This window comes from Eptatretus burgeri, chromosome 11, assembly GCF_056783735.1.
Source record: "Eptatretus burgeri isolate ZD-2024b chromosome 11, Ebu_testis_v1, whole genome shotgun sequence".
NCBI lineage: Eukaryota > Metazoa > Chordata > Myxini > Myxiniformes > Myxinidae > Eptatretus > Eptatretus burgeri.
Window position 1 is genome coordinate 73,218,518 of NC_140971.1, and position 27,660 is coordinate 73,246,177.

General features: G+C 41.8%; 2 protein-coding genes across 5 annotated transcripts; both read left to right on the top strand.

Moving 5' to 3' along the window:
- The first annotated feature begins 2,377 nt into the window (after positions 1-2,377).
- On the top strand, positions 2,378-11,954 carry RPL7 (ribosomal protein L7). Of its 2 annotated transcripts, none has more exons than XM_085846980.1 (7): positions 2,378-2,505; positions 7,013-7,532; positions 7,675-7,841; positions 10,573-10,710; positions 10,804-10,913; positions 11,048-11,279; positions 11,885-11,954. In XM_085846980.1, exons 1-6 carry the CDS (start codon positions 2,459-2,461, stop codon positions 11,254-11,256), a joined length of 1,191 nt encoding a protein of 396 aa, XP_085703106.1. In that variant the 5' UTR covers positions 2,378-2,458; the 3' UTR covers positions 11,257-11,279; positions 11,885-11,954. The 2 variants fall into 2 exon arrangements, with proteins under 2 accessions (XP_085703106.1, XP_085703107.1); XM_085846981.1 differs by having other exon boundaries at positions 11,048-11,256.
- Positions 11,955-15,655: 3,701 nt separating this feature from the next.
- On the top strand, positions 15,656-21,676 carry LOC147017372 (transmembrane protein 256 homolog). Of its 3 annotated transcripts, XR_015049463.1 has the most exons (6): positions 15,656-15,810; positions 16,753-16,790; positions 16,983-17,063; positions 18,066-18,155; positions 18,630-18,893; positions 19,001-21,676. XR_015049463.1 is itself a non-coding variant. In XM_085846982.1 (5 exons), exons 1-5 carry the CDS (start codon positions 15,729-15,731, stop codon positions 18,771-18,773), a joined length of 435 nt encoding a protein of 144 aa, XP_085703108.1. In that variant the 5' UTR covers positions 15,657-15,728; the 3' UTR covers positions 18,774-21,676. The 3 variants fall into 3 exon arrangements, 2 of the variants coding, with proteins under 2 accessions (XP_085703108.1, XP_085703109.1); XM_085846982.1 differs by having other exon boundaries at positions 15,657-15,810; positions 18,630-21,676; XM_085846983.1 differs by lacking the exon at positions 18,066-18,155 and having other exon boundaries at positions 15,661-15,810; positions 18,630-21,676.
- The last annotated feature ends 5,984 nt before the right edge of the window (positions 21,677-27,660 follow it).

Here is a 27,660-nt window from a genome sequence, read left to right on the forward strand (position 1 = left end):
TGCTGCTAGGCCAGATCTGGATTAGAACCTTCAAAATCAAATTGGCTTGTTCTTGTCACCTAACCAACTCATCCATTAAGTTTCATCCAAATCCGTCCATAAAAATTTTGAAATATCATGCTACACATCTTTTTTGGCCTGATCTCTCAATGGTGATGAAAAATCACTTGAATAATTTAAAAATTCTTGGATGTGGATCCGGATCCTGATCTTCACCAAAAATCGAATCCATTCGTCTTTTGACACACCCAATCTGTCCACCAAGTTTTGTCCGAATCCGTCCATAACTTTTTGAGATATCGTCCTATATATCGGTTTTGGCCAAATCACTCAATTGTGAAAAATCATTGAAAACATTCTCGGGTCTGGATCTGGATATTCCTCAAAATCTCATCAATTTTTCCTTGTCTCACACCCAATCCGTCCACCAAGTTTTGTTCCAATCTGTCAACAACTTTTGGAGATATCGTCTGATATATCGGTTTTGGCTTAATCACACAATTGTGAAAAATCATTGAAAACATTTTCGGATCCAGATCTGGATATTCCTCAAAATCTAATTAATTTTTCCTTGTCTCACACCCAATCTGTCCACCAGGTTTTGTCCGAAACCGTCCATAACTTTTTGAGATATCGCCCTATATATCGGTTTTGGCCTCATCACTCAATTGTGAAAAATCATTGAAAACATTCTCGGATCCGGATCTGGATATTCCTCGAAATAGAATCAATTTTTCCTTGTCTCACACCCAATCTGTCCGCCAAGTTTTGTCCGAATCCGTCCACAACTTCTTGAGATATCGTCCAATATATCGGTTTTGGCCTAATCAGTCAATTGTGAAAAATCATTGAAAACGTTCTCGGATCTGGATCTGGATATTCCTCAAAATCGAATCAATTTTTCCTTGTCTCACACTCAATCCATCCAACAAGTTTTGTTCGAATCTGTCCACAACTTTTGGAGATATCGTCTGATATATCGGTTTTGGCCTAATCAGTCAATTGTGAAAAATCATTGAAAACATTCTCGGATCCGGATCTGGATATTACTCAAAATCGAAACAATTTTTCCTTGTCTCACACCCAATCTGTCCGCCAAGTTTTGTCCGAATCCGTCCACAACTTCCTGAGATATCATCCGATATATCGGTTTTGGCCTAATCAGTCAATTGTGAAAAATCATTGAAAACATTCTCGGATCCGGATCTGGATATTCCTCAAAATCGAATCAATTTTTCCTTGTCTCACACTCAATCCGTCCAACAAGTTTTGTTCGAATCTGTCCACAACTTTTGGAGATATCGTCTGATATATCGGTTTTGGCCTAATCAGTCAATTGTGAAAAATCATTGAAAACATTCTCGGATCTGGATCTGGATATTACTCAAAATCGAAACAATTTTTCCTTGTCTCACACCTAATCCGTCCACCAAGTTTTGTTCCAATCTGTCAACAACTTTTGGAGATATCCTCCTCTATATCGGTTTTGGCCGAATCACTCAATTGTGAAAAATCATTGAAAACATTCTCGGATCCGGATCTGGACATTCCTCAAAATCGAATCAATTTTTCCTTGTCTCACACCCAATCTGTCCGCCAAGTTTTGTCCGAATCCGTCCACAACGTCTTGAGATATCGTCCTCTATATCGGTTTTGGCCTAATCACTCAATTGTGAAAAATCATTGAAAACATTCTCGGATCCGGATCTGGACATTCCTCAAAATCGAATCAATTTTTCATTGTCTCACACCCAATCCGTCCACCAAGTTTTGTTCGAATCTGTCCACAACTTTTGGAGATATCCTGTTGACAAACAGACATGACAGGTGAAAACATACCCTCCATCCATTTTCGATGGCACGTGTAATGATAAGAAGGCCTCAGCCTTAAATGTGTGTTTATTGCGTCTGCAAATATGGCAAAGTTTTGAATGCCTTCGCTCGTGCGTAGGTAATAAATAGACGACACAGTATTACCCACAGTTTAAATTTCTTGTACATATAATAATAATAATAGTAATTCAGATAGGCCATGTTTTGCGTTGCCATCTGAACCGCAAACTAATGATGCTCTGAATAAACTTCAAAATCCCACATATTCTTTGAATTTATCCATCGTCTACAAGGTCATTGTAATTCGTATCGAAGTACACTGACGTCTATCCATGTCTTTGTCCGACATGTGATTATTATCAGTAAATGTGAGCATCAGATCGACAAACAAGAATATTTGGGTGTATCATCGAGTTCGACTTGTAAAAGCTGTCGTCCCCCCAATTTGCCAAACGATCATCTCGATATATTATAAAATGAAAAGCAAACGCAAACGTTGCCGTATGTGGTGAATATAACTTTTAAAAGATCCAACAGTAATTACCTTTTAATAATACACGTTCGAAAGCGAAATTTAAAAATCGCCATCCGTTTGAATCGACCGCGTGTCGTCATTTTAGGCCGAATGCGCATGCGCAGACCTCTTTTTTCCGGCGTCATGGCGGACGATGTGTGAGTTGGCCTGGTCCTTGTGCTTCCTCAAATCCGTCACCATCCACGTTCTGTTGTTCATGTTTCGTTCTTCCCTCACCGATTCCAATTGTGAAATCATCGATGTACTGCGACGGCCTTGTCTTTTTTTTCCTGTGTTGTTAGTAATCTGTGGGATTTAAGTGGCTTTTCGAATGGCGGCCTATTATGGAATATTTCGCCCCCTTTATTTACCCCGTGTGGCGTTTTGTTAACTGCACTTGATTTTTAAGCCGTTGGTTTATTCGATATATATATATATATATATTTTTTTTTTTTTTTTTTTTTTTTATTATTTAATGAAGTCTAGGCTCGTGTTTGAGCTGTTGTATAGAACGGATCAGGATGTAACAAGAAAAAGGAACGGCAGAAAGACATGGGACACTGGTCAACAGCAGCGTTGAGAGACAATAGAGGGTGGCTTGGACAAATGAGGAATGTGGAGAGTAATGAGGAGTGGAGGATGGCGCACGTGGTCGATAAGAGGGACACGAGGAACTCTCAGGAAGGAAAGACTGGAAATTTAGAAAGAGGTTGGCTTGGGGAAGGTTAATCGGGCTAGAAAAGATGGTTTTTTTGGATGGGGATGATCTTAGATGGTGGTGAACTTTGAAGTCTTTGAAGACCTGGAGGGATGAATTGAAAAGCACTCATTCGTCCTCCCCCCACCCCTTGTGGGAGATGATTGATCATTGGGAGTTTTACCATAAAGGAGGTTGCTGCAGGTGGACCGCGTGCGCCCTGTGGAAAACCTGGGGGTGTGGGGTGCAAATCCTGGAAGGAGCAGAGGGTGCAATTCCAGAAAAGAGTCGAAGACTGAGAGACCACTGGACCTGTCTGTGATGCACCCATACGTGGGCTTCATCGCGAGAGATTCCAATAATCTTAACGGCCTTTGTTTCCACATCGTCAAGTTAAGCAAGATGTGAGGTGGGGAGAGCCAGCACAGAGGGTAGAGCAGCACTCCATCAAGCTGTGCATGAAGGTCTTGTAGGTGAATAGCTCAGGTGTGCCAAGGAAGGACTGTGTATGACAGAGGATGGATGCCCAGTCGGCGGCTGGCTTTGGTGGCCTACTTTAAATGTGGCTTGCCCAAGAAAAGATCATGGCTGATTGACCCAGGAGTTTGAATGACTGCAATTCTTCAAGAGGAATGTGAAGAAAGTAGATAGCAGGGTTTGCTTGTTTGGCCCTTTCAGAGACTGTTGGACCAGCTTGTGATTTTATCAATGTCTGCAGAGAGGGAAGAAGCTGCTGCCTTGCCTGCCTTGGTCTATCATTTAATTATTTGTATGTAATCGATGTGGGGTTCTTTCAGTGGAGAGAGTCTTTTATTTTTCTTTGTACCTTTCATCTTGTACCTGTATGTGGCTTAATGATGATGCTCTTTCCCCGTCCAATCAATCATGAGGAATCCCTATCTGTCAAGCAAAACTTCTGAAAGCCACCTTTTACTTTTACCTCCGCCGCCGAAGGTGAAGGAGGTTATGTTTTCACCCCTGTCTGTCTGTCTGTTCGTCTGTGTTCAGGATGTCTCAAAAAGTTGTCGATGGATTCGGATGATATTTTGTGGACAGGTTGGGTGTGTGACAAGAACGAATTGATTCAATTTTGGTGAAGATATGGATCCGGTTACTAGAATTATTTACATGATTCTTTACCATCGAGAGATTGGGCCCGATATGTTCTCGTGGATAAGGAATTATGAGGTGGAGGTATGTGTTCTACCGAGTGCCCTTCTAGTGTTTTTTTTTTATTTTTCCGAGTCGAATGTCTTGGGCGCTCGTGAGACCAGCTTTCCCATCTCGAGGAAGATTGAAGTGACCTGTCTCTGTCTCTCAAAAAACACACACACACACACACACACACACACACACACACACACACACACACACACACACACACACACACACACACACACACACACACACACACACACACACACGCTATTTCGTCTTGGTGGTGCTTTGAAATTTGAAGTTGCTAGTGTACAGTTGTGGCCAAAAATATTGGCACCCTTGCACCTTTTTGTTCAAGTAACACAATTTTCTTGAAAAATAAGTTTAAATTGACGAAAGTATTTGGTCTCCACAATTCTTTATTTCACTTAATATTACAGAACGCTTGTTTTTGATTCAGAACTTAATATATCCTTTTAAATGAGAAAATAAAAATAAATGGCATTGACAAAATTATTGACACCCTCGACTTAATATTTGGTAGCACAACCTTGGGACAAAATAACTGTAGTCAAGCACTTCCTATAGCCATGAATGAGCTTCGTACACCTCACTACTGGCAGTTTGACCCACTCTTGTTGTGGAAACTGCTCCAGTTCTCCCAGATTTGAAGGGTGCCTTCTTCCAACTGCTGTTTTCACATCTCCCCACAGGTGTTCAATGGGATTTAGATCTGGACTCATTGCTGGCCACTTCAGAACAGTCCAGCATTTTATCTTGAACTATTCCTGGGTGATTTTTTTTTTTGAAGTGTGTCGAAGGTCATGGGTCTTGCAGCAGGACAATGACCCCAAACAGAGACCCAGCTTTCTGACACTGGGTTGGACATTGTGCTCCAAAATGTCTTGTTAATCTCCTGATTTAATGATGCCATGCACACATTCAAGGCACCCAGTGCCAGAGGCAGCACAACAGCCCCAAAAACATCACTGAACCTCCTCCATGTTTGACTGTGGGGAAGGTGTTCTTTTCTTTGAAGGCTTCATTTTGTTTTCTGTAAACAAAGAGATGATGTGCTTTAACAAAAAGCTCTAATTTGGTCTCATCTGTCCACAGGACATTCACCCAGAAGGATTTTGGCTTCTTCAGGAGTGCTTTGGTGAACTCCAGTTGGGCTTTCTTATGTCTCTCAGCAGTGGGGTCCTCCTGGCTCTCCTACCACAGAACACCCTTTCATTGAGTTGGTGACAGATGGTGTGAGTTGAAACCGTCATACCTTGTGTGAAGGTCAGCTTGAATCTGTTTGGCAGTTGATCGAGGTGCTTTCTCCACCATTAGAACAATCCTTCACTGCAATGTTCAATCAAGTTTTCTCTTGCGTCCACGTCCAGGCAGGTTGGCTGCAGTGCCTTGTGCCTTTAAACTTCCTGATAACATTGCGTACGGTGGACACAGGAACATCAAGATCTCTGGAGATGGACTTGTAGCATTGAGTTTGTCCATGCTTGGCTGCAATCTTGTGTCTGACCTCAGACAATTCTCTGGTTTTCTTCCTTTTTTTCCATGCTTATTGTGGTTCACAAAGTGACATAAAACAGCAGAATGACTCCTTTTCTCTATTCAGACTGAATGAATGATTTTTATATCGCAGGCACCTGCATCTCACCGCAGGTGAGTTCATTTCCAAAGTAAAGGAGAATCACCTGCTTGAAATCTTATTATTCCTAACAACTTCTAAAAGGTGCCAATAATATTGTCCGGGCCATTTTAGGATTTCCTTGTGGAATAAGCTCAGATTTGGTGATTTTTATTTTTCCGCTTTTTTTGTTTTGTTCCGCTGCAAACCAAAGAAATGCATATGTGGATACTCAGAGTTTTAAATTTTAACAATTGTCTGGAAGAAATGGTGCATTATCTGAAAAAAAGTGCAAGGGTGCCAATATTTTTGTCCATGACAGTACCATTTTATTAAACGGACTAGTGGGTATGACGTTCAACAGAGAAACTATTTTAACTCGAATCAAGCAAATCAACTGTTGTATGAAGAATTAATCTTACTCGTGGAATAATGGAATTAACACGACGTTGGACAACTTGCCATTTCAAGGGGTGAGAAATAAAAAATGCATGCAACCTCTTCTGTACCGACTCGGGGTTAATGCCTGAAGTGTCAGCTTCTCCTTGCTTCCCATGGTAGCTTGAAAACTTTGATCAATGTTCTGTTGATTCCATCCAAGTCTACTTTTCTATTTGGTCTTCAGATCTAAGCACTTGCCAAAGGGACGAATACTGAAACCAAGTTCAAATCCCATGCAGTGTGTTCATTTTATTGATAATGTTATCTATCAAAATACGCTGATGTCATAATGCTCTGTATATCCAAGCTCCTCGTGATCCTTGAAATGCTTAAATGCTGTGATATCAGCCATTAAAGCATTTGGGATTGATTTGTCATTTGAATGCCAGCCAGCTGCAAGTCTTTGGAGCATTGAAGATGATCAGGTCTGACATTTGTTCGTAAGATCTCCAAGTGTGTTGTGGAACAGGCGGCCAAAGATGTTGATACTTGAGAGAAGTGTGCATATCGCATGTTGATAGGTGTCGCTGTGGTGTAATGGTCTTGTGTACTCACATGTTGGTGGATTAAGCTTGGTGGGTTTTGTTTAGTCTTTTGCTGTGCTTGTATTTCCCTTGTCCATATTGCAAGGATGCAAAGGACTTATTTTATATTTTATTTAAATGCTGTTCGTGATGTTGAGCAGCATTGCTTTAACTGGCGTTCACCCTGTTATTTTTGTTTTTTTTCACAGAAAAAATGTGGTGCCACCACCAACAAAAAAGGGAACAAATTCAACATCCCAGTCTCCTGCAAATGCAAAAGGCAAAGATGCCAAACCAAATGCACCGAAAGCACAAGACAAGGCGAGCAGTGTGGTAGCAGTACCTCAGGGTAGAAAGAAAGCAGTCATTGCTGCTACAAAAGCACGAGTGAAGGCGAGGAGATTGGCCGAGGAAAGGATTTTAAAAACAAGCCTGAAGTGGTTGGGTCATCGCAAACGCCAAGCAATGTTTGAACTAAAGGATGAAGGGAGAAAAGTCAAAAAAGCCAAAACTGACCCCAAATCAAAAAAGAAGCTCACAAAGGTGGCGAAACCCAAAAAGACAGCAAAAGTTGTGGTGGCCAAAAAGGCAATTCTCTCTGTGAAGAAAAAGACCAAGGAAGCGACTTCAAAGAAGCTGCCCAAAGTTCCTGAGTCATTGCAGAAACGCAGGAAGGCATACCAGAAGGCTCAGGAGCGGCGCTTGCGAGAGAAGCTGCAAATGGAGAAGGTGAGTACTTCCTTTTCTTACAGGTTGCATGCAAGAGAGCCGCCACACGAAGGTGTAACAGTAGTTATATCTTCTTTTTTCCCCTTTTTCCTTTTTCGTTTTTTTTTCACGAGCATATTGCATCACATTCTTACCTGCGCAGCAACGCCGTGCAAAGCTGATGGTGATGCGGCATCGTGCCCAGCGGTACATGAAAGAGTATCAGCAGAAGGAACGCGCCGAGATCAGAATGTCACGAAATGCTCGCAGGGTCGGAAACTTCTACGTGCCTGCTGAGCCTCGACTTGCGTTCGTTATTCGCATCAGAGGGTGAGTGGAAGTCTGGATGTTCTATTTTGGAGTCGCCCATATTTATTTTAATTGGTGCCACAAAATACACCTTACCGCCATTCCTAAGCTTCTCTGACTGTGTAAAGTATGGGTCACTGTTGCCATCTTTACCTGTGAACTTTCAAGAAAACACCAACTGTACTTATTTCTTTTAATTTTATTTTGTACTAATGCATTTAAATTCATCTCGTTTTACATTTATGCCGTGGCTTTGTGATGACACTCTTTCCCCGTCCAATCAACAATGACGAATTCTGATAGGTCAAGCTTGAATATGTCTGAAAGCCATGCAAGCCTTTAAAAAAAAAAAATCTGCCCCATGGGAAACAGTGGTAGGTTGTAAATGACGTTAATGGTTCACCATTGCCTCCACACACACACACACTGTTGGGCTGGTAAGTTAGCAAGTGCCTTTCAAGTTGGAAATAGAAAATGGCTTTGTGTAGTCTATATACAGTAGTACCTCTACTTACGAATTTAATTCGTTCTGGGAGTAGTTTCGTAAGTAGAGACGCCTTTTGAATGTAAATGCGCTAATCGTTCCAAGCCCCGCAAAATTCGAACATTTTTTTTAATGAATCATAAAAATGCATCAGAACATGAAACAAATACATGTTAAAATTAGATTACCGCACAATAAGCATAAAACGAGAGGCACATAATGTAAAAAAACAAAGAATAAAGGAAATAATAAAAATATTCATTTACCTTTTAACTGCTATTCTCATTACTTTTTGGCCTCTTTGTTTACTGGTCCTTATCAGCAGTGTTTTTTGCCTCTCGTTTCGTGAAGAATTGATCCAATGACGTCTGCTTTTGCCGGCTTTTAACAATCCGTCGGAAATGCGCGAGGCAGACATCGTCTTAGTGCGCGATAGCCCGACTTGTGAACACTTTTTCCGGGTGATTCTTTTCAACAAATTCCGAGACTTCATGGAATTTTCCTAAAATGTCTTTGATTTGGGCTGATGGAATAATGGCTGCCTCCTCCTCCTCCTCGTCCTCTTTGAACTCCTCCTGCACCGCGGTGTGTTGCATCACCTCCAATTCCTGCAGCTCCTTCGTCGAAAGCTCCTCGTTGTGCTCCTGAATCAGCTCGTTGATGTCCTCGCCATCCACCTCAAGACCCATGCCCTTTCCCAGCGAAATAATTTCGCCATGGCGAAGAACAGAGTGAAGTCCAGTCCCCCTTTTAAACTTCTCGAACCACCCACGCGATGCCTTAAACTCCTGGTGTAGTCCTTGCGCCGAATTTCCCTCGCCTGTATCCTCCTTCACGAGGTCAGTGAAGATGGTGGTTGCCTTTGCGCAAATTATGGCCTCTGTCACTGTGTCACCAGCGATCTCTTTCTCCTTTATCCACACGAGTAACAACCTCTCCATCTCATCGTTCACTGCCGACCTCCTCTTGGAAATGACAGAGAGGCCTTTGGAAGGAGCCGTAGCTTTTAGGGCTTCCTTTTGTTTTATTATCGTGCCGATCGTAGATATATTCCGGCCATATTATTTTGCGAGATCAATCAAACGCAACCCCTTTTCATACCTTTCTATTATCTCTTGCTTTGTTTGTATGGCCAGAAAACTCTCTTCTTCTTTTCTCCTTGTCCACTTTTCTTCATTGCTTTCTTGGGGTCCATTGTGAATAAAAGTTACTGTAATCCACACGCGTACTGTACTGTAACACTGTCCGAGCACTTCGTAGCGGGACCATAGACTGTATACAGTATAACTATATTTACAGAGCATGCTGGGATACACGCATACGCAAAGGGTTGCCAGGCAGATTTTAGGCGATAGCCACTGGCAGAGCAGCTACAAGTTTGTTTACGTTCGGGAAACTCTGGGAGCAGCGAAAAGCAGCGCGTACTGTACTGTATTTTTGACTTCGTATCCTGAAGCGCCTTCGTAACTAGAGGCAATATTTCCCGTTCAGGCGCTTCGTAACCTGAATCATTCGTATGTAGAGACATTCGTAAGTAGAGGTACCACTGTATTAGGATAGCGAAGATGTACCACAGACAAATGGTTGCGCTTAAAATGTTTTTTTTTTTTTTGTCCCAAAATTCTTCATGTTCCACCAATAAATCTGCTTCGATAGACCAAGCTCACCGCAATGTCATCATAGTGGACAGAGCATAAGCAGTGAAGAGGAAATTGCTCTGCCATCTTGCAGCGAATAGGACGATGAAACTATTGTCCAAATTCAAACAGAAGGCTTTTTAGGGGCAAGGATGCTACTTCCTGGAGACTTAGCCTCTAAATGACCCTCAACACATGACCTTTCAACGTGTGTAGATCTGCCAAAATTTAGCATTAGAGCAGGGCTTAAATATAAAATTATCACACACGTGATTGCTTGTCGGACAATGTCCAGGGTATCAACAGAGCATGCGTCTGCACTTGACTACAAGGGCAGATCGTACATTGTGGCTCGTATAGTTAGTTGTACATGTAAGATGGTATCAGTCGCTCTTCATGACGTCGTCATAATATTTATTGAGCATTTAGACTAATAAAACCATTACCTTAGGGAAAAAACAAAAATCAATCTGGCCAGATCGATGCGAAGAAGATTGTCAAAACTTGAATTTCTGGCCTTATTTTATTTTTACTCTTATTATTTTTAATTTTATTTTCTTCTCTTGCCCTCTCCCTCATTACCTTCACATCCCATCCTCATTACACACTTGCACATGCTGATCTTTGCCAGTATCAACCAGGTGGCCCCTAAGCCAAGGAAAGTCCTCCAACTCTTGCGCCTCCGCCAGATCTTCAATGGTGTTTTTGTCCGTCTCAACAAGGCCTCTATAAACATGCTGCGCATTGCAGAGCCCTTCATCGCCTGGGGGTGAGTTTTGTAATGAAATGGGGCAAGATGTTGCTGCTTGAGAGGTTTTACATCCCGTTTTAATATTCGTTTTATTTTGCCACCTCACAACAGCTACCCCAATTTAAAATCTGTCCGTGAGCTGATCTACAAACGTGGCTATGGCAAGCTTCGTAAGCAGCGCATTGCACTTACTGAGAACATGCTGATTGAGCGCCGCCTAGGTGAGTTTTAATTTTGCTGGAGCAGTGATGCTGAGACACCAGTGTTCCTACCTGTCAGGTTATAGTACAGTACAAATGCAGTGAACTCTTTTTGCTTGGGTTTGGGGATTGACGTCTCACAACTCATTCTGCAGGTCGCTTCGGTATCATCTGTATGGAAGACCTGATTCACGAGATCTTCACGACTGGCAAGAATTTCAAGGCTGCCAACAACTTCCTGTGGCCTTTCAAGTTGTCGGCACCACATGGTGGGATGCGCAAGAAGACGACCCATTTTGTGGAAGGTGGCGATGCAGGCAACAGGGAGCACCTCATCAACAAACTCATCCTGCAGATGAATTAGGTGCTCTGGGCCTGCCCATGGTGGTAGGAAGAATAAATGCTCCTTTTATCTTGTTGGCCTTTTTTATCTTTTTCTTTTACCCGAGCAAGGCTGATGGAAGAGCAAAGTGTAACTGACAGTGGGACAAATATCAAGGGAATGAACGAATGGGAAAGAGCAGAATAAGGGGGAAGGATTTAGCAGGTAAAACTCCTTGTTATTGATGGGATAGAAGAGAAATGACCTGTGACTTGGGTATTGTGGAGTTACTTGTGGTTTCTTCTTAATTTTTTTTTTCTTGTGACCATTTAATGTTTTGTGGCATTTGATGAGCAAGCATTTTGCCACCCCTGCACCAGTGATGTTATTGTTGAAAGCAAAATGCTGAATTTTCTCATTGGAACAGCTAAAAGCTACACTGGGCTATTGGCATTATTCAAGTTGAGGTCGTATTCAAATTTAACATCCCATTGAACAAATAAGTTTCACTGTCAAATATTTTGTTGAAAACTGCCGTTAACGCCGAAGGTTTGCTAACCATGAAAGATGACGGTGCACTTTGACCCTGGTTGTGTGATAGCCTAGTATGCTTCTGAGACTTGTAACAGTTAGTGTTTTTGGATTTTGACTGGTTCTCTCTCTTTCACAGGACGTGGGAAAATTCTCCATTTTTAATGTTGGTGAATCCTTGCTCAATAAAATGGAAAAATCCTACATAATTGTACTTGTCTTTAATTCTTCAGTTGGAGGTGTGTGTGTGTGTGTGTGTGTGTGTGTGTGTGTGTGTGTGTGTGTGTGTGTGTGTGTGTGTGTGTGTGTGTGTGTGTGTGTGTGTGTGTGTGTGTGTGTATGTGTGTGTGTGTGTGTGTGTGTGTGTGTGTGTGTGTGTGTGTGTGTGTGTGTGTGTGTAATATATAAAAATGACCGTTTTTACAGCCATTTTTCCCTGCTGTGCAGGGGTTTGGCTTTTTCTTGAGGCAATGTTTTATGGCCGGATGCCCTTCCTGACGCCAACCCTGGTCGCCTCTTACGACACACAGGGATATGGTACACCTATTTTAACCGGGGCATACACCGGGAAGTGTGTGTGTGTGTGTGTGTGTGTGTGTGTGTGTGTTTTTAAACCGTTTGAGCTTTTGACATCAAATTTTAACCAAAACTTTATTATGAGAATATGGAGAATACAAATTAATAATTTGGTCAAAAGGTCATTGTCATAAAATTGTCAGTTTTCATCTCATTGACCTGAAATTTTAATTTGCATATTGGTTCACCAATGAAAAGCTGGAATCTGGTTTTTTTTTTTTTAGGTCAAGGTCACAAAATTGTCAATTTCTGTTTAATTTGAACTGGATTTGCATATCAGCTCACTGAAGCCTATTGCTTTTGAGGTCAATGTCGCCTAAAATTGTCTCCCCTGCCTCCCTTCTTTTTTATTTTATTTTTTAATAAAGCTGTTTTCGTCATGTTTAGCATCCAGAAGTCTGAATACCAAGTGGATGTGGCTGGGCTTTACATTTTCAGATGCTTTCTCGTTACATCCACCACCGAAGGTGGACAGAGTTTATGTTTTTGCCCCAGTCTTTGTTTGTGAGCAGGATATCTCATAATTAACCTCCGCTATCGGAGGTTACTGTTTTCACCCCTTTCTGTTTGTTTGTTTGTGAACAGTATTACGGAAAAACTCCTCGACGGATTTCGACGAAAACCTTGGTGGGGGGATTAGGTATGGTCCAAGGATCATGCCATTAGATTTTGCACTTGTCCAAAATCCAATATGGCTGCTATGGTGGCCATTTTGAAAAAAATATTTGAATTTTTATCTTGCCAAAACAAAGTTTTTGCAAGATATGTTAGTCAGCTTGTATTTTTTTTTGTGTTTTTGTTTGTCTGTAATCATGTATAAAAAATTCTGCAGAGCACAGTTATCATTGGAAATTTTTGTAACTTTGCATATCAGAGGCCTATAGAGGTCCCTTTCAGTGCATAAAATTTTGAAGGTCAAAGGTCAAGGTCACTTTGTCACAAATCAGGGGAGTCGACGAAACCCTTATTTTTTTTTGAGTAATTTTGATCGGATAGTCTTCAAACTTCATGGGAATATAGTTCATGGTCTGGTGCTCAGCTGATTAATTTTTGGTGGCGATTGGCCTTGACCTTCTTGGTTAGCGCCGAAGGTCAAACACATTTGACCCCAAGGTCAAATTTTCAAGTTTTAGGAACCATATCGTGTAGTACATCAAATTGAACACCTTGATGAGTGCTTTCTAAATATGTCAAGCTTGAGACATTATGACATCATTTGATGACGTTATGAGGCAAACACTTTTCATGGTTACTCATCGGAATCTCTCGTAGGCAGATATTCCTCAAGGAGTCGCTCCTGGTGGATAGCAGCTCTGTTCACCTCAGTGTGACCTTAAAGAAGTCACATGTGGTCACCTTTTGGCAAGTTGGTTAATTTTTTTTTTTTTTGCATTTCAACATGTTTTAAGTGATTTCCACCCCCCCCCCAAAAAAAAAGTTAGAGAAAATTCTTTTGCAACTTTTTTTTTAACAAAATTTCGGTTTTTTTTTTTTTTTTTTTTTTTTTTTGCATTCCTACATGTTATAAGTGATTTCCAACAACAAAACATGCCAAAATTATAATTGCGGCTGATTTTGGAACTTCAGTTGGATATACCCACGTAAAATCAATTTCTGTCTCAAGGAATCTAGTTGTGACGAATGAATTGAGTATGTAAAAGGGAAAGTTGCAAACTATAACTCTGTGAGCACTGTTGACGTCAAATTGAATGAATAGGATATCAGGTTCCCTTGAGTGACCTAGCAGTATTGGTGGCGGAGGTTTTTCACTCTACCGAGTGCTCCCCCTCGAGTTATGGTTGGATTTGGATGAAACTTGGACACATTGAGTTTGTGACGATGACTTGATTCGATTTTGGTGACGATCCAGATTCAGTTTGGGATATGGGAATTTTTCAAGCGATTCTTCACCAGTGGGAGATTGAGCCAAAAATGATATGGCATATTTCAAAAAATTGTGGATGAGTTGGGTAGATGATGAGAACAAGCCGAATGGCTGTTGGTTCAAATCCAGATTCAGATCTGGCCGATCAGTGGAATACAAAACAAAACTGGTCAGCCTGGTGGTGTACTCTACTGAGTGCCCTTCTCGTTTAATTTTTTTGATCAATCTGAATGTACCACCTTGTGGTAAAGTTGTACCAGATTTTCCTGCTATCCTTTGTCGTTTTGACTTTTCTCATCCACAATACTTTAGAATAAAGAGGTAAATTTTGGGGGAAAACGTATACAAGTTCATAAAGGTGGGACAGTCAACGGTGGGGTAGGGGAGTTTGAAATATAATTGCAAAAAAAATGATGAACCGAGGTGCTGCAAGAGAAAATTTGAATTGCTTCACTGCCCATAAAGTGACAAAAGGACACGGCTGCTTTTTTTTTCACACCGGGGATGTAAATTGAGTTTCAGAGAAGGGCCGGAGGCAGGACTTAACTCTTCAAGCGCAAAATATTTTGAAGCAGTTTTATAAGTTATCACAACTGAACAACAATACGCCAATGATCATTTTTGATTGGTTTGCGTCTCCAAAATGGCAGTCTGTTCGGGAACGCTGTTTTCGTGGATGTGCTGACGTCATGGGACACCATCAAAACTTTGGGATGAGGCATAACCATGTATACATTCCACGTGCAGGGTGTTGTCGGTTTGCGAATGGGATAGGTTGGGAGGAGGGGAGGAAAGTGAGGCGGAGGAGTTGGAGTGTTGGGAACATACATACATTACTTGTCGTTTCCACACATGAATAGATTGCTCCAATTTTTTTTTTTTAATCATCCTTGCCAGTATATAACAGGTTTATACGTATAACTATGTTGATGCTTTCTGTTGTAATTAGAAAAGTTTAGAAACGGGTCTTCAAAGGCCCCAAATTTTTGAGAAACGTCGGAGTTGTGTCTCCATTTGTTCCTAACTGTGAGTCATCTTGTTGCATGACTTTCATTACACTCAATCGGGCATTGACGTCCGTTATCAAACGGTCTTTTGGAGTTGCCATGGATCTTCCATTCATTAGTGTTCCATTTCAAGAAAGGTGAAGAAAATAAAATCTCCGAGCCGTGCTCCTGGATTTTAAAGATCCTACTTTCCCAGAGAATACTAAATCCCGTTTCTGAAACTTGTGCATTCGTCTGGATACGTTTGAACTGATAAAGGTTCTTGTATCGTTTCCTTGCAGTTACATCCAAATGTTTCCCTTTTCCGGAGCATGTGGCCAGGACGGTGCAATTCGTGCCGGTTGATTTTTATTTCAACATGTATTTTTTTTTTTGGTTACATCATGTGTTTTTCAATAAGAAAATTGTAATGAAGCCTTCAGCAGGCACTGTAACATTTATCTAATAATATTGAGATCTTTATATTTGTAGCAGCTTTACGTGCTTATGTGACGTGTGTGTTGGACAAATGTCAAATGGCTTCAGGTCGATTTTTTATCCGTGTGGCCGGTCTCTCGGGAGCTCTTGCTGTCTCTGCGGGAGCGTACGGTGCACACAGTGAGTAAAGGTCAACGGTAGTTAGGTGGTGGCTAAAAAAGAGGAAACGCTGGACGTTTGTGTGTGCAAGTCGGGATGTATTAAGTGACGTACTACCAGGAACTGCGCGCTCTAAACATGCCATGGGTTAAATTCACTATTTTAGCAGAATCCTGTCAAGAAAAGTAATACATTTAAATTTAGAGTCTTTAATCACTGAGCGGCAATAGGTCCGAAAGGTATAGAGATGATGCCTGTACTTTGTTCGCATTCTGCGCCGGTTCCATGGAGGTCACCGACGCCGACTCGAGCCAGACCCAGACGGGCAAAGAGGGAACTGTTTGGCTTGGGAAGGCGAGACTGTATGGGCGTGGCTTGTGACGTCATCACGTTTACTCGACCAATTTCTCATGTGGATGTGCTGCAGACAACGAAGGTCTTGGGCCTTAAGTATATCCAGCGATTGTAATGACTGTGACTGAAACAAAGCCATTAGTGTCCTTAAAGGATCATCTCCCTGGTTATGGAAAGTCATTCTCTGCTCACACATGGTTATTTAAATCTTAGCTTGAGAGTGACAATAATCTGGGTGGAAGAGGGTTGAGTGGGGTGGGTGTGATGGTCTCTTTCTTTCTCTCGCTCTCTCTGTCTCTGTCTCCTCTCTTTCTCTCTATTTCTCTCTTTCTTTCTCGCTCTCTTTCTCGTGTGTGTATGTATATATATATATATATATATATATATATATATATATATATATATATATATATATATATAATTTTGAAGTTACTACGATTTGACAATTGTTGCACTTGTTATATTGGACAATGTTTAAAACAACATCATCACAATGGTTCAAATGTGATGTATCAATCACACCCACCAAAGTACATCACATCACATCACATCACGTCAGTCTGTCTTTTTACGGAAGGTATTTGATCTGAGTTTATTATTCCTTTGCAGCCTTCAAGCTCAGTGATGCAGATGACTATTTAAAGGAGGTAAAAGCATGTGCCGATCTTTCTTCACTGTCCCCTCTTTTTTAAATCCTATTACGTACGTTGTGATTGGAACATGCTTTTAGTTTGCTCTGCTGTCTAAAGTTAACACATTCTCCTACATTAGAACTTTGGGAAGACATATTTTGGAGTTTTGATCCAACCGTTTCAAAGTTTACTTGGCTTCTTGTGCAGGTGTACACCACGGCAAACCGCTATCATTACATCCACACTTTGGCGCTGCTCGGGGTTCCGCACTGCCGCCATCCCTTAATGGTAAGCTCTCAACTGCGTTACAGGTGTGAGATCAAGGTATATGTTGAATGGTTTGTCATGGCCTCTGCTACACTGGAAATTTTATTTGTTTTCAAAGCAAATGGTAATGGTTTTCATACTCACCTTTGGTGGAAACTACTTTGCCAGCAGTTGGTTCAATAATGTTACTGTAATTGTGTGTAGTTTTCAGCTTGGAAGTAGATTGTGTAAAATGGCCTTGGTTAACTGTGTGGGTAAAATCGCAGGTTTTAAAGATTTGCATTGTATTGAGCATTTCATTCACACCTTTATCATCACCCAAAGACTGCCTGAAGCAAGCCAGCCCTTTGACTTGATGTTTCTGCATTATCTTGCACAAAATTTTCAATCCAAAGTGATGTCACCAGCTTCCTCTTGAATATGTGACTTTCAAATGGACGTATGAATGCTAAACAAGATGTTTTGCACATGTGCTGTGTGTGTGTTTTATCTGACTCGCTTCTTCTCGCCGGGCACTTTTAATCTGTCATTGATGGTACAAAATCTGTAATTAAAATGGTCCTTTTAGCATAATTTTCAGCATTTCGACGAAGGAGTGGAAATTTCAAAATGGTCAACCACAATTGTCCTGTTCCTGAATGAAAATCGGACTCGTAGAAATATAGGAATATGAGTCTTGTTCGTACCATTTACTGTGAGTGTTGGTACATTCTAGCAGCGATTATAACACACACTTCTCCTTTCACCAGTTGATGCAAAAATGTAGTATAATTTATCTTGTAGCGGTGTAACCAAACAAAAACAATATATTTATAACGGCACTCACAGTCAACACCAATCCCACTCCAACACACCCTCCCGTCCTCCCAAACTTGATTAATACTAAATATCATCATTTTAAACTTACTTTGTGTATAGACCAGCATTCCCATCGGTGTTGAGAAGCACAAAGGTTTGGTTATAACGCACAAGTGTACGAATCTTTGGCCTTTCACAGGCCCATATTGTCAGGAATTTTTGCAGTGCGGATGGCAAGATATCAACTTTTTGGACAAGTTGATCAAGAAATTCTCGTACTGTTTCGTTATGCAGAAGCACACCTTTTTCTCACAGGTATGCTTACAAGTACTTTTAGCATCTTTCAAAGTTTTTTTTGTTTGTTCGTTTTGTTTTTTGTGAAGTCGTTTCATTCTACAATCCTTATCTGAGAGGTAAGAAATATGTTGAGTTTCTGCGCATGCGTGTTGAGCAATCTGGGGCAGATTACGTCACTTTGAAAGTTGCGTATTGTGCTGAAGTTGATATCTGAGGTTTGCCTTGCCTGTGACATTATGCCAGGCCATTATAGGTTGTTTTTTTGATTTAAAATAGTTTTGTCTTGTCAAGTCCTGTGAAGTAGATTGTATTGCTGGTAAAGCTTTCTTCCTGTTGAGTACACATTTATTGTCATGAAAAAAAAATGCAGCTAATCAGTTTGGCATTTTGATGAGAACAGTAGAAAGTGACACGCAAGTAGATACGATGCTTATACAATAATCAAAATTGTGAAACTTTCTCCCTACCTCTGACACCTCGTCCCGATTACAGGCCGGTAGCCTTCTGACAGCGGGTATGGTATTCTTCTGTGGCAGCTGCTACGCACATGCTCTACTTGAAAACGGCAACGTTCGTAGCGTCACGCCTTTCGGTGGCATGTGTCTCATTGCTGGCTGGCTCACGATGATCTTATGACTGCTTGAGAAGTCTCACTTGGCACTGTTTGTGTCTCATTTCCTCTCAGACTGCACTGCTTTCATTGAAATGCACCACTTTACATCGAACTATATTCTGCCCATCTACACCACTGCTATGGTTACTCATTATTTGTACTTTTGTTGCCCTTGTGTGAAAATTCGGAACCAACTGTGAAAGCTGAACTTCTTGTTGTAACTTTTACTCATTCATTTTATGCCTTGCAGAGCTCATGGGAAATTGGAGTTTGCAGCAGGGACACTGCATTTTATCATTTTGAAATATGGTAGGGAGAGGTTGGGTGTTTGAGGTTTATTGAAACGTTTGGTTGCTAGTTGATGGAGGGAGTTTATGAATGAGGTGGATCGATACAGATGAGGGTTATCTACATATCACATATGCAATGAACAAAGTGGTAGAGTGAGACGAAAATTTCATATGGGGTGTTGAGAGGACAAGAGGGAGAAAATTTTAAAGGTAGATTAAAAACAGTTCAAAAGGGGAAGATGGTTGTGAAATTTTTTTTATTGGCGCCAGAGGGAGATGTTGTACGTGTCTGAGTGTACGCACGTGTGCACTGCTGATTGAATGAAGATCAATGACTTAATCTCTGATTCTGATCTTTATAACCTTTTGGTCATTGGAAAAGAAAAATTGTCTACCCCCACCATCTTTTGGAATTTCTACCCTCAAACATTTCACCAGCAGATCATGCTTTCTGCCCATCGACAGGGTGATGATAAATCTGACCATTTGGAGCAATTTTGTTGTTTTCTGAAGACAAACGTTTGCCAACTCGTATCAAAGTGTACTCCTAACCCTCAGACAATTTAAAGAGGTGTATAAATGACTTGTAATACTGTTTATGAACTTGTATCATGAGCCAGGGCTTCAGATGGGAACATGAACAGACCAACCATTTGGGGAGCTATTCACATACAATCTCGATATTTCATACTCCGAATGTGTCGATCTTAAATATTCCCAAAAAATTATTGTCCAGTTGGAAGATGATCTGATTCCTCTGCACTAATGTGTGTATACACACGCACACACGGTCTTTTATGAAAAGTAGGCACGTGATCACTGGCACTCTGAATAAATTAAAAATTCCGACCCAAGTCGCATGCAATTAAACGTCAGGCCTGGCCAGCCGGTTCGTGGAAGACTTGGTGCACAAACATTCCCTGACCGACCCTATCATAAGTAGGTATAATTAGGACTGTGAAACGTGTTGTATAAGAGAAAGGCTCAGCCCGTTTAGCCAACCCAGAACACTCACTCCCTCCTTCATCACAGGGAGTTTGCATGGAGACTTTGCCAAGTTTGACACCCCAAAGATCGATGGGGTTTGACACAGCGAATGGACCATGGCCAATATTTTATGAGACGCCTGCATTTTCGGTATTTCTCACCCACACGCTATTCTTCAGCCAAAGCAATTGCACAAAAAAATACTGGGACACCCAGAGTGTGCCGAGCGGGCACTTTAAGCGCATCTCCAGTCCGTCACTGCCAGTGCGGTATTCCGGGCAGTTTGCAGAGCCCTCGACCCCATGGCCCAGCAGCTGCATGCAGAGGGTCGTGATTGGCATGTGGCGGGGAGTTGCTAAACGAAACTCCAATAAAGAGTTAATTAATTCAGCTGAATGCTTGCGAACTATATTTCATGCTTTATTAAAAACTGCTTTTATGGCAGTTTAACTTGGTTTGCTCATATTTGATTCTATGCGCACCTGCAAATGCATTTGTTTTTGTGCTGTTCAACATCTGTTCATATAAAGAGTTATACCTCAGTCTCAACACGTCCACACCAGGCTGCAGCTCTCTAGACCTTGTGTGTTTTTCAAGTGAATAACTTTGCGAAGCTTGAGCACGTAGGCCATCGGCCAACGTTGGCAGAAATAAACGCGTCTTCCACCAAGAGATGTGGATACCGGATGGATTCAAAAGATTATTGATGTTTACAAATAAAAAGTTGTCTTTTCAAGATACAAGATATGAAAGATGCTCTTAATTTAAGGTCGTATGTATGTGTATGTTTGTCTGTCTGTCTCGTCCAAACTCTGTGGTCGCTCTGAGTCTAGGAGGTCGGTGGGTCAAACCACGTTTGAGTCGTACTGAAGACTTTAACAATGGAACATTTAAAAGGATGGAGCATGGACAAACAATGTTGGGAAAGCAATGTCTACTAACCACCGAGTTTAACCCTTGCCAAGAAACTGCTTCGGCAGCACCAATGCTCTGTGAAGAGTATGGCACATCAAAATAAATAAATATATCTTGTATCTAATATATATATATCTGAGTTCAAATCACGCTCAGCTGTTGAATTAATACCAGGTGGGGTTAACTCAGCCTGTCATCCTTCTGAGGTCGGCAAAATGAGTGCTAGCATGCTGGTATATTGTGTCGGAGTGACGACCCGTCCAGGATTGTGCCCAATAGCCCTGGAGACTGCTTAAGCAGCACAAACGCTCTGCACAGAGTATGGTCCCAATCTCCTCCTCCAAATATATCTAAAGCTCTATCTAACAACTCACTTACTCACTAACCGATTATTTCACTAATGTAAATGTTAAATACCTTCGCGATGTGGTAGAAAACTCAAATTGTTTTTTGTACACAACGTATGAATGCAACTGAAGCTAATATACCAGGAAAAAAAATCACAAAACAGTCAGAAAATTTATGTAAACAAACATCTGTAAATAAAAGTCAGCCAGCACATCCCCAGTCTGCTCACTGCAGATCAGGTGACACTTGACAATGGAGCTTACACAGGAGCTGGTTGTGAGGAAACGTTAGCAGTCTCACCTCAAATTTTATACCTTTTGCCATATTTACATGAAAAAAAATATATTGTACTTGTAAACTTTTTAATAAAGAGCTCATTCTTATCACTAATTCTTGATTTACTTCACATCGTATCTAAAGCTCTTTCTAACCATTCACTGACTCACTGACATAAATATTTTGTACTTTTCTGGGTGAGATAGAATCCTGAAATTCTGCATGCTGCTTCAACTCGATGCCAATATACCAGAAAAAAAAATCACAAAACTTTAGGATAATGTCCATGAACGAACTTATCCAGAAATAGAAGTTGGCCTGTGCAAAATGGCTTTGCTCACGGTGCATCACATGACTCAAGACTATGGAGATTACAATCTATGTGGTTGCTCAGTAATGCTAACACAAGCCTCTTCCCCTCTTATTTTATAACCTTTACTGTATTTACATTCAAAATGACAATAGCTGTAAACTTTACGATAAAGAGCTCACAGAATGCAAGCTCAATACACTTTCTCAAATACAAAAACTCTCACAATCCACTTCATAAAATATATGTCGCTTGTATTATGTCTGTACGTCGGATGCACCTGAGTAGTTGCTTGTGGTGTGCAAGCATGCTGTGTATGTATGTGTGTGTGTTTGTTTGATATAACTTTTCACAAACGCACACAGTTAGTGTCTTTTCTAGGGACAACCATTGTTCAAAGAAAGATGTGGGGATGGTTTCACATGATCATTTCTTGTGACCATCCCTACCTTGTTTACATACATTTTGGATTAGCATCCCTACATCCTTTTGCAATTTTTAAAATGTTTTTATTACTTGTTTCTTTACTTATTTAAGGTACGTGTTTACATGCTGGAGAATTTCATTGTTATTGCATGGAATTTTTTTTATTCTTAGGATTGATGTTGTATTAAACACGAGCAGTTCTCCCTCCCTCCACCCCCTTTCGGATGGAATGACATGGGTACAGAAGTGGAATTTGAGTGGAGCACAATCTTTACTGAAGCTAATTTAGTGACTGAATTTATGTAACCGTAATTTCTTGTTTGAAAGTGTTTGCCAAAAGTATGTGGCAAGTGCGACTTTATTAACGACGAGCAGAGTACCCACCCCCGAGGTGGGTTGAACTTGCACATTACTTGCTGAAAAATATAGTCTGTATTTTGCAAGAAGACGACAGATGTTTGCGTGGTGTGCGATTAAAAGGTTCTCGATGGTCTAACTCTAAACAATAAAGGGTACGTACCAATAGTGGTTGATGTCAAAGGGGTCGAAAGGGTCGAATCTCTCAAGCATGTAAAGAGGTTCTAAAACGGTCCAAGTGGTCTTAACCTCGAAATGGTCAAGGGTCAAATCTAAAATAGTGTTAAGGTCTAGGGGGTCTGAGGTGTAAAGTTTTACAGGTTCTCGGGGTCTAAAAGGTTTAAAGGCTGAAGGGATCTCAAGGTGTCGAAAGAATATTAAAAGTAAAATGGGTCTTGGGGTGGGGTCTTGAAGGGTCTTTGGGGTCCTTGAGGTTTTGGGAATCTTAAGGGTCTTGTGGGGGGGGGGTCTCAGCAGTATAAAGGGTTGATAGGTTTATGAGATACATTCCAATAGTATGTAATTAATAGATGTACGTGTAGTCGGCGTACAACTGATGTTCAAAGAGTATGTAATTAATCGACATTTTTTGACACCCAGACAGACATGGATTGTGTTTTAAATATAAGATGTTCTCCCATTGATTTACAAATGTACAATAGTGCAAACTTTATCGATATTCTCACGTTGTATTGGTGTTGTGCATACTTTATGGACTATCTAACGTTCTAAATAGTACGTACTTTATAGAAATATGTGTGTGGTGTTGCTGTCAATTGGCCCCATGACTGCCCTACACGAACACGACTGATAATATTTCACCGTTGACCACAGCCATATTGGTCTGATTGGCCCTTGGGTAAATGTGTCTCGCAACTCCGCCCCCACCAGGCTGATTGACTGTCATATTCCCACCTACCCCTCTGATCCCCTCTGATCCCTTCCTATTCCTTTACAAAGGAATGCAGTTTGGCTTATTTTTCATGAATCCTTTCAAGCTATTAAAATTTTGATCAGTTTCCACCTTCTTCCCACAATAAAATGCTGTAGATTGGTGTTTAAACCAAGTTCGTAGCTTAAAGCAAGTTTGAGTTAGTCTGTCAGAAAAAAAATGGCAAATGGCACTTTTGGATATCTCATTTTTCCAGTTCAACAATGATGTCCCAAAGTTTAATGAGTGTTATTGGATGAGGAATTCTCTGTAGATGACTGGTAGGTAATTTATAGGTTTGGAAGTTCTATTATGGTAATTTTTTTTGATGATTTATCTTGTATTGAGCCGATGGAGAGTCTGGGCCATCCCTTTTATATGAAGTCTTCCAACTTCTTGATAAATAATATTGTTAAAACTGCGGGTCTGGTCCAGTTACCCAGTTTGAGACCCGTGGGTCATGTCAAAATGACCGCAATTGCCAGCCTAGTCCACAGCCTCGAGCAAGTTCCCGGGCCTGTTTGCCACATTGCAATACTCCTTGAGATGGTGGAATTAACCCGAGGAAGCGCCGATAAACACTTGTGACTTATCTAATTCAGCCAAGCCAACCGTTGAGTCATAAGCAAACAAATGAAATCAAACATCATCAAACAAGATTACTTGAAGCAAAACAAATGAAACGATCACAATAAAAACTGGAGAGTTCACAGAACACAACACCCTATGAAGCATTCATGTTTATACTGCAATTCAATTTTAATAAAATAATGATTTTAAAGTTCGTTTTTTTTTTTAATCCGAAGTTTAGCGTGATTGAAGCAGTCCAAGTACTACAACATGTCCAAGTACACCAATCTATAGAACATGTCCAAGTACGACAGAACTGGAGGTGCTTAGAACTACTTGTAGAAGGTGATTTGTGTTCTTCAGTGTTCAAGTATTTTTTTATTGTATACATTGTATGAGAGTAAACACACAATACACAGCAAGGGGGGGGGCATGAGGCAAGGGGGGAGGGCATGAGACAAGAGGGGTGGGAAAGGGAAGGACAAGACAGTGGGGAACAGGGACATTAGGAGATCTGTGGAAGGTAGAGGGATGGGGTGGGGAACATGGGGAATACAAGATGGACACTACAGGGACTTTCAGGAAGGAAAGCGGGGAATTTGAAGGAGGTGGATTAATGGGGGTAGAAAAGATCGAGGATTTGGATGGGGGAAGATAAGTGGTGGTGAACAACTATTTTGAAGGACTGGAGGGAAGAATGAGATTGAAGAGACTGGAAGTTTATTCCAAAGGTGGGAAAAAAGAGGAATGAAAGAGTGATGGTGAGCAGTGATTCATGATTTTGGTAGTTTTACCAGAAGGGGGTTGCTGGCGGACGTTGAGCACCCTACGGAAATATATGGGGGGGGGGGGAATTGCAGACTAAGCAGGGGGGGCGGGACCAGATAGGGGATGGTTGAAGACAGAAAGACCACCAACCTGCCTGTGGTGAGAGTGAGAAACCCAAAGACTCAGCCTCACCACGGGAGATACCAATGATCCGAAATGCCTTGGTTTCCACAGTGTGAAGACAAGAAAGGTGAGAGGCAGGAGCACCAGCCCAGAGTGGAAAGCAGTACTCAATCAGGCTGCGGACGAAAGCTTTGTGTGTGGTCAGGAGCTCAGGTGGGCCGAGGAAGGACTTTGCGTGATGGAGGATGCCGAATCGATGAGTAGCTTTCGAGGCCAGCTTGGAAATGTGGCTTTCCCAGGAATGATCATGGCAGATAGTGAGACCCAGAAGCTTGAATGAGAGGACTTCCAGAGGATTGTTGAGAAAGTAGATGGGGGGAGGGGGTTCTAAATGGTTCTTTCGGAGAGACATAGTGAGAGTGTGAGATTTGTCCGGATTGAAAGACATGTTCCACGTTTTGGACCAGTTTGCGATTTTAACCAGATCTGCCTACAGCGAAGAAGCTGCGGCTTGCCGGTCTGAAGGATGACAGATGGTACGGCAGAGGGTGGAGTCATGAGTAAAGAGATATAGAGGATTTTCCAGAGAGTCGGAGAGATCATTGATGAAAACCAGAAAAAGAACAGGGCCCAGAACGCTACCTTGGGGAACTCCAGCCTGGACAGGAAGGGGGGGGGGGGATGAGAGAACTCCATTCAGGGCCACACGTTGGCTGCGACAGGAGAGTAAGTCTGTGAGCTATGAGTGGAGATGGCCTTGGACACCACAGGAAGAGAGTGGTGAGCATGGCAGGGTGCCAGACCGTGTGAAAAGCACACGTATGTCAAGGGATATGGCTCTGATTTCAAGTCTGGCACTTAGTACCTCCATCTATTGTTGGCAGAGCAGAAGCTGCATATCCAGGATAGAGTGACCAGGTCTGAAACCAAATTGATGATCGGAAATCAAGCCATTGGAGACAAGGAAAGATTTAATATCTGAAGCGATGATGGATTCCATGACCTCGCTGATGATTGGGAGAAGGCTGGTTGGTCTGTTGCTGCAGGGATCTGTTTTTGAATCTTTTTTTTTATGCAGGGCAGTAATGTTTGCTGATTTCCAAGCAGATGGCAGATGACCTTGAGCAAATGAGAGGGTGAATAGAACAGAAAGAGGGTGAGCAAGAGCAGAGAAGTACGTTTTTAGGACACATGGGCTGATGCCATCTGGACCGGTTGCAGAATCTGAGTCGAGGTTTGACAGCAAGCTCTCCACTTTGTCAGAAGAAAAGGACACCGACTCCAGGTAAGACAGTTGGGTATGACTGGGTAAGATGGGAACAGAATCGATGGGTTTCTGACAACATTTAGATGCAAACACCGAGTTTAGGCATTCAGCCTTTTCACGTGCGGTATCAGCAGTGCGGCCATTTGAGGTAAGGGAGGAGATGGAGGGGGAACATACACCAGAAACAGATTTGATTAGATGCCACCAGGATTTGGAGGAGAGAGAGATTTGAGAGTTCAGACTTGAGATGAGAAAGATGTTGTTTTCTGGCTCTCCTGAGGGTAGACGCACACTTATTCCGAGCTTTATGGAAGGAACTGAGATTACCCTCAGTTGGGTTTGCTTTCCATGAGGCAAAGGCAAGTTGTTTCAGGACAACTGCCTCAATCTGCTCCCACAAATGAGCCACAACTGCCTTCAGGCCAACTGCCACAAGCTTCTCAAAGGCTTTTTTTGACCCAGAAACCCAGAAACTCAAAGCTTGTTTGACCCAGAAAACCCATAATCCCAGCAGCTTTGACTCCTCATTCATCACCTCGATGGCCCCCAAAAGGACATCCACAATCTCCGCAAAGATGACTGCATCATCTGCAAAACCAAGGTCAGAGATCGTGACATTCCCAAACAATGCACCACAGCTTGATCTCTACGACATCCTCCCCAGAATCCAGTCCATACAAGCGCTGAAAAGTGTGAGGGCCAGTACACACCCCTGACAAACTCCAGTAACAACTGGAAATAAGTCGGAGATGGTATCACCACATCTCACAGCACTCTCCGTAACAGAGTACAGTTCAGACGTCAGATTGATCTGTCTTGGTGCCACCCCACGAAGACTAAGAATCCTCTCGAGGGCATCCCGATTCACTGAATCAAACGTTTTGCAGAAATCAACAAAAGCTGAAAGCAGCCTCTGCCGAAACTCTCATCTTTCTTCGGTGAGGACCCAAAGAGCAAGGATATGGTCAATCGTTGACTTCTTTGGTGTAAAGCCTGACTTCTGGATGCTGGTGCTCAAACAGATGGTGGCGAACCCTATGAAGACTTATCCGATCAAAGTCCTTGCCTGGCACTGAGAGCAGCGTCACCCCTCAGTAGTTGTTGCAGTCCTGGCGATCACCCTTCCCTTTCCAGAGAGGGACAACAAGGCCGCTCTTCCAGTCAGTTGGGATGATGCCTGTGTTCCAGGCAGAGCACAGAACTGCGTGCAATGACACGAGTACAGCATTTCCACCAGCCTTGAGAAGTTCAGCATTGATGCAACATATCCCAGGAGCTTTACCCATTTCAACCGATTCACTGCAGTCTGTGTTTCCACAAACGAAGGTGGGACACAATTGAT

Bases quoted from the DNA above. Each gene is read 5' to 3' on its own strand.
- RPL7 (XM_085846980.1), top strand. From the start codon at position 2,459: ATGCGCATGCGCAGACCTCTTTTTTCCGGCGTCATGGCGGACGATGT. The intron at 2,506-7,012 runs GTGAGTTGGCCT...TTTTTTTCACAG, and splicing joins GGCGTCATGGCGGACGATGT to AAAAAATGTGGTGCCACCAC. The intron at 10,711-10,803 runs GTGAGTTTTGTA...ACCTCACAACAG, and splicing joins GAGCCCTTCATCGCCTGGGG to CTACCCCAATTTAAAATCTG.
- LOC147017372 (XM_085846982.1), top strand. From the start codon at position 15,729: ATGGCTTCAGGTCGATTTTTTATCCGTGTGGCCGGTCTCTCGGGAGCT. The intron at 16,791-16,982 runs GTAAAAGCATGT...CTTCTTGTGCAG, and splicing joins CAGATGACTATTTAAAGGAG to GTGTACACCACGGCAAACCG. The intron at 17,064-18,065 runs GTAAGCTCTCAA...GAATTTTTGCAG, and splicing joins ACTGCCGCCATCCCTTAATG to TGCGGATGGCAAGATATCAA.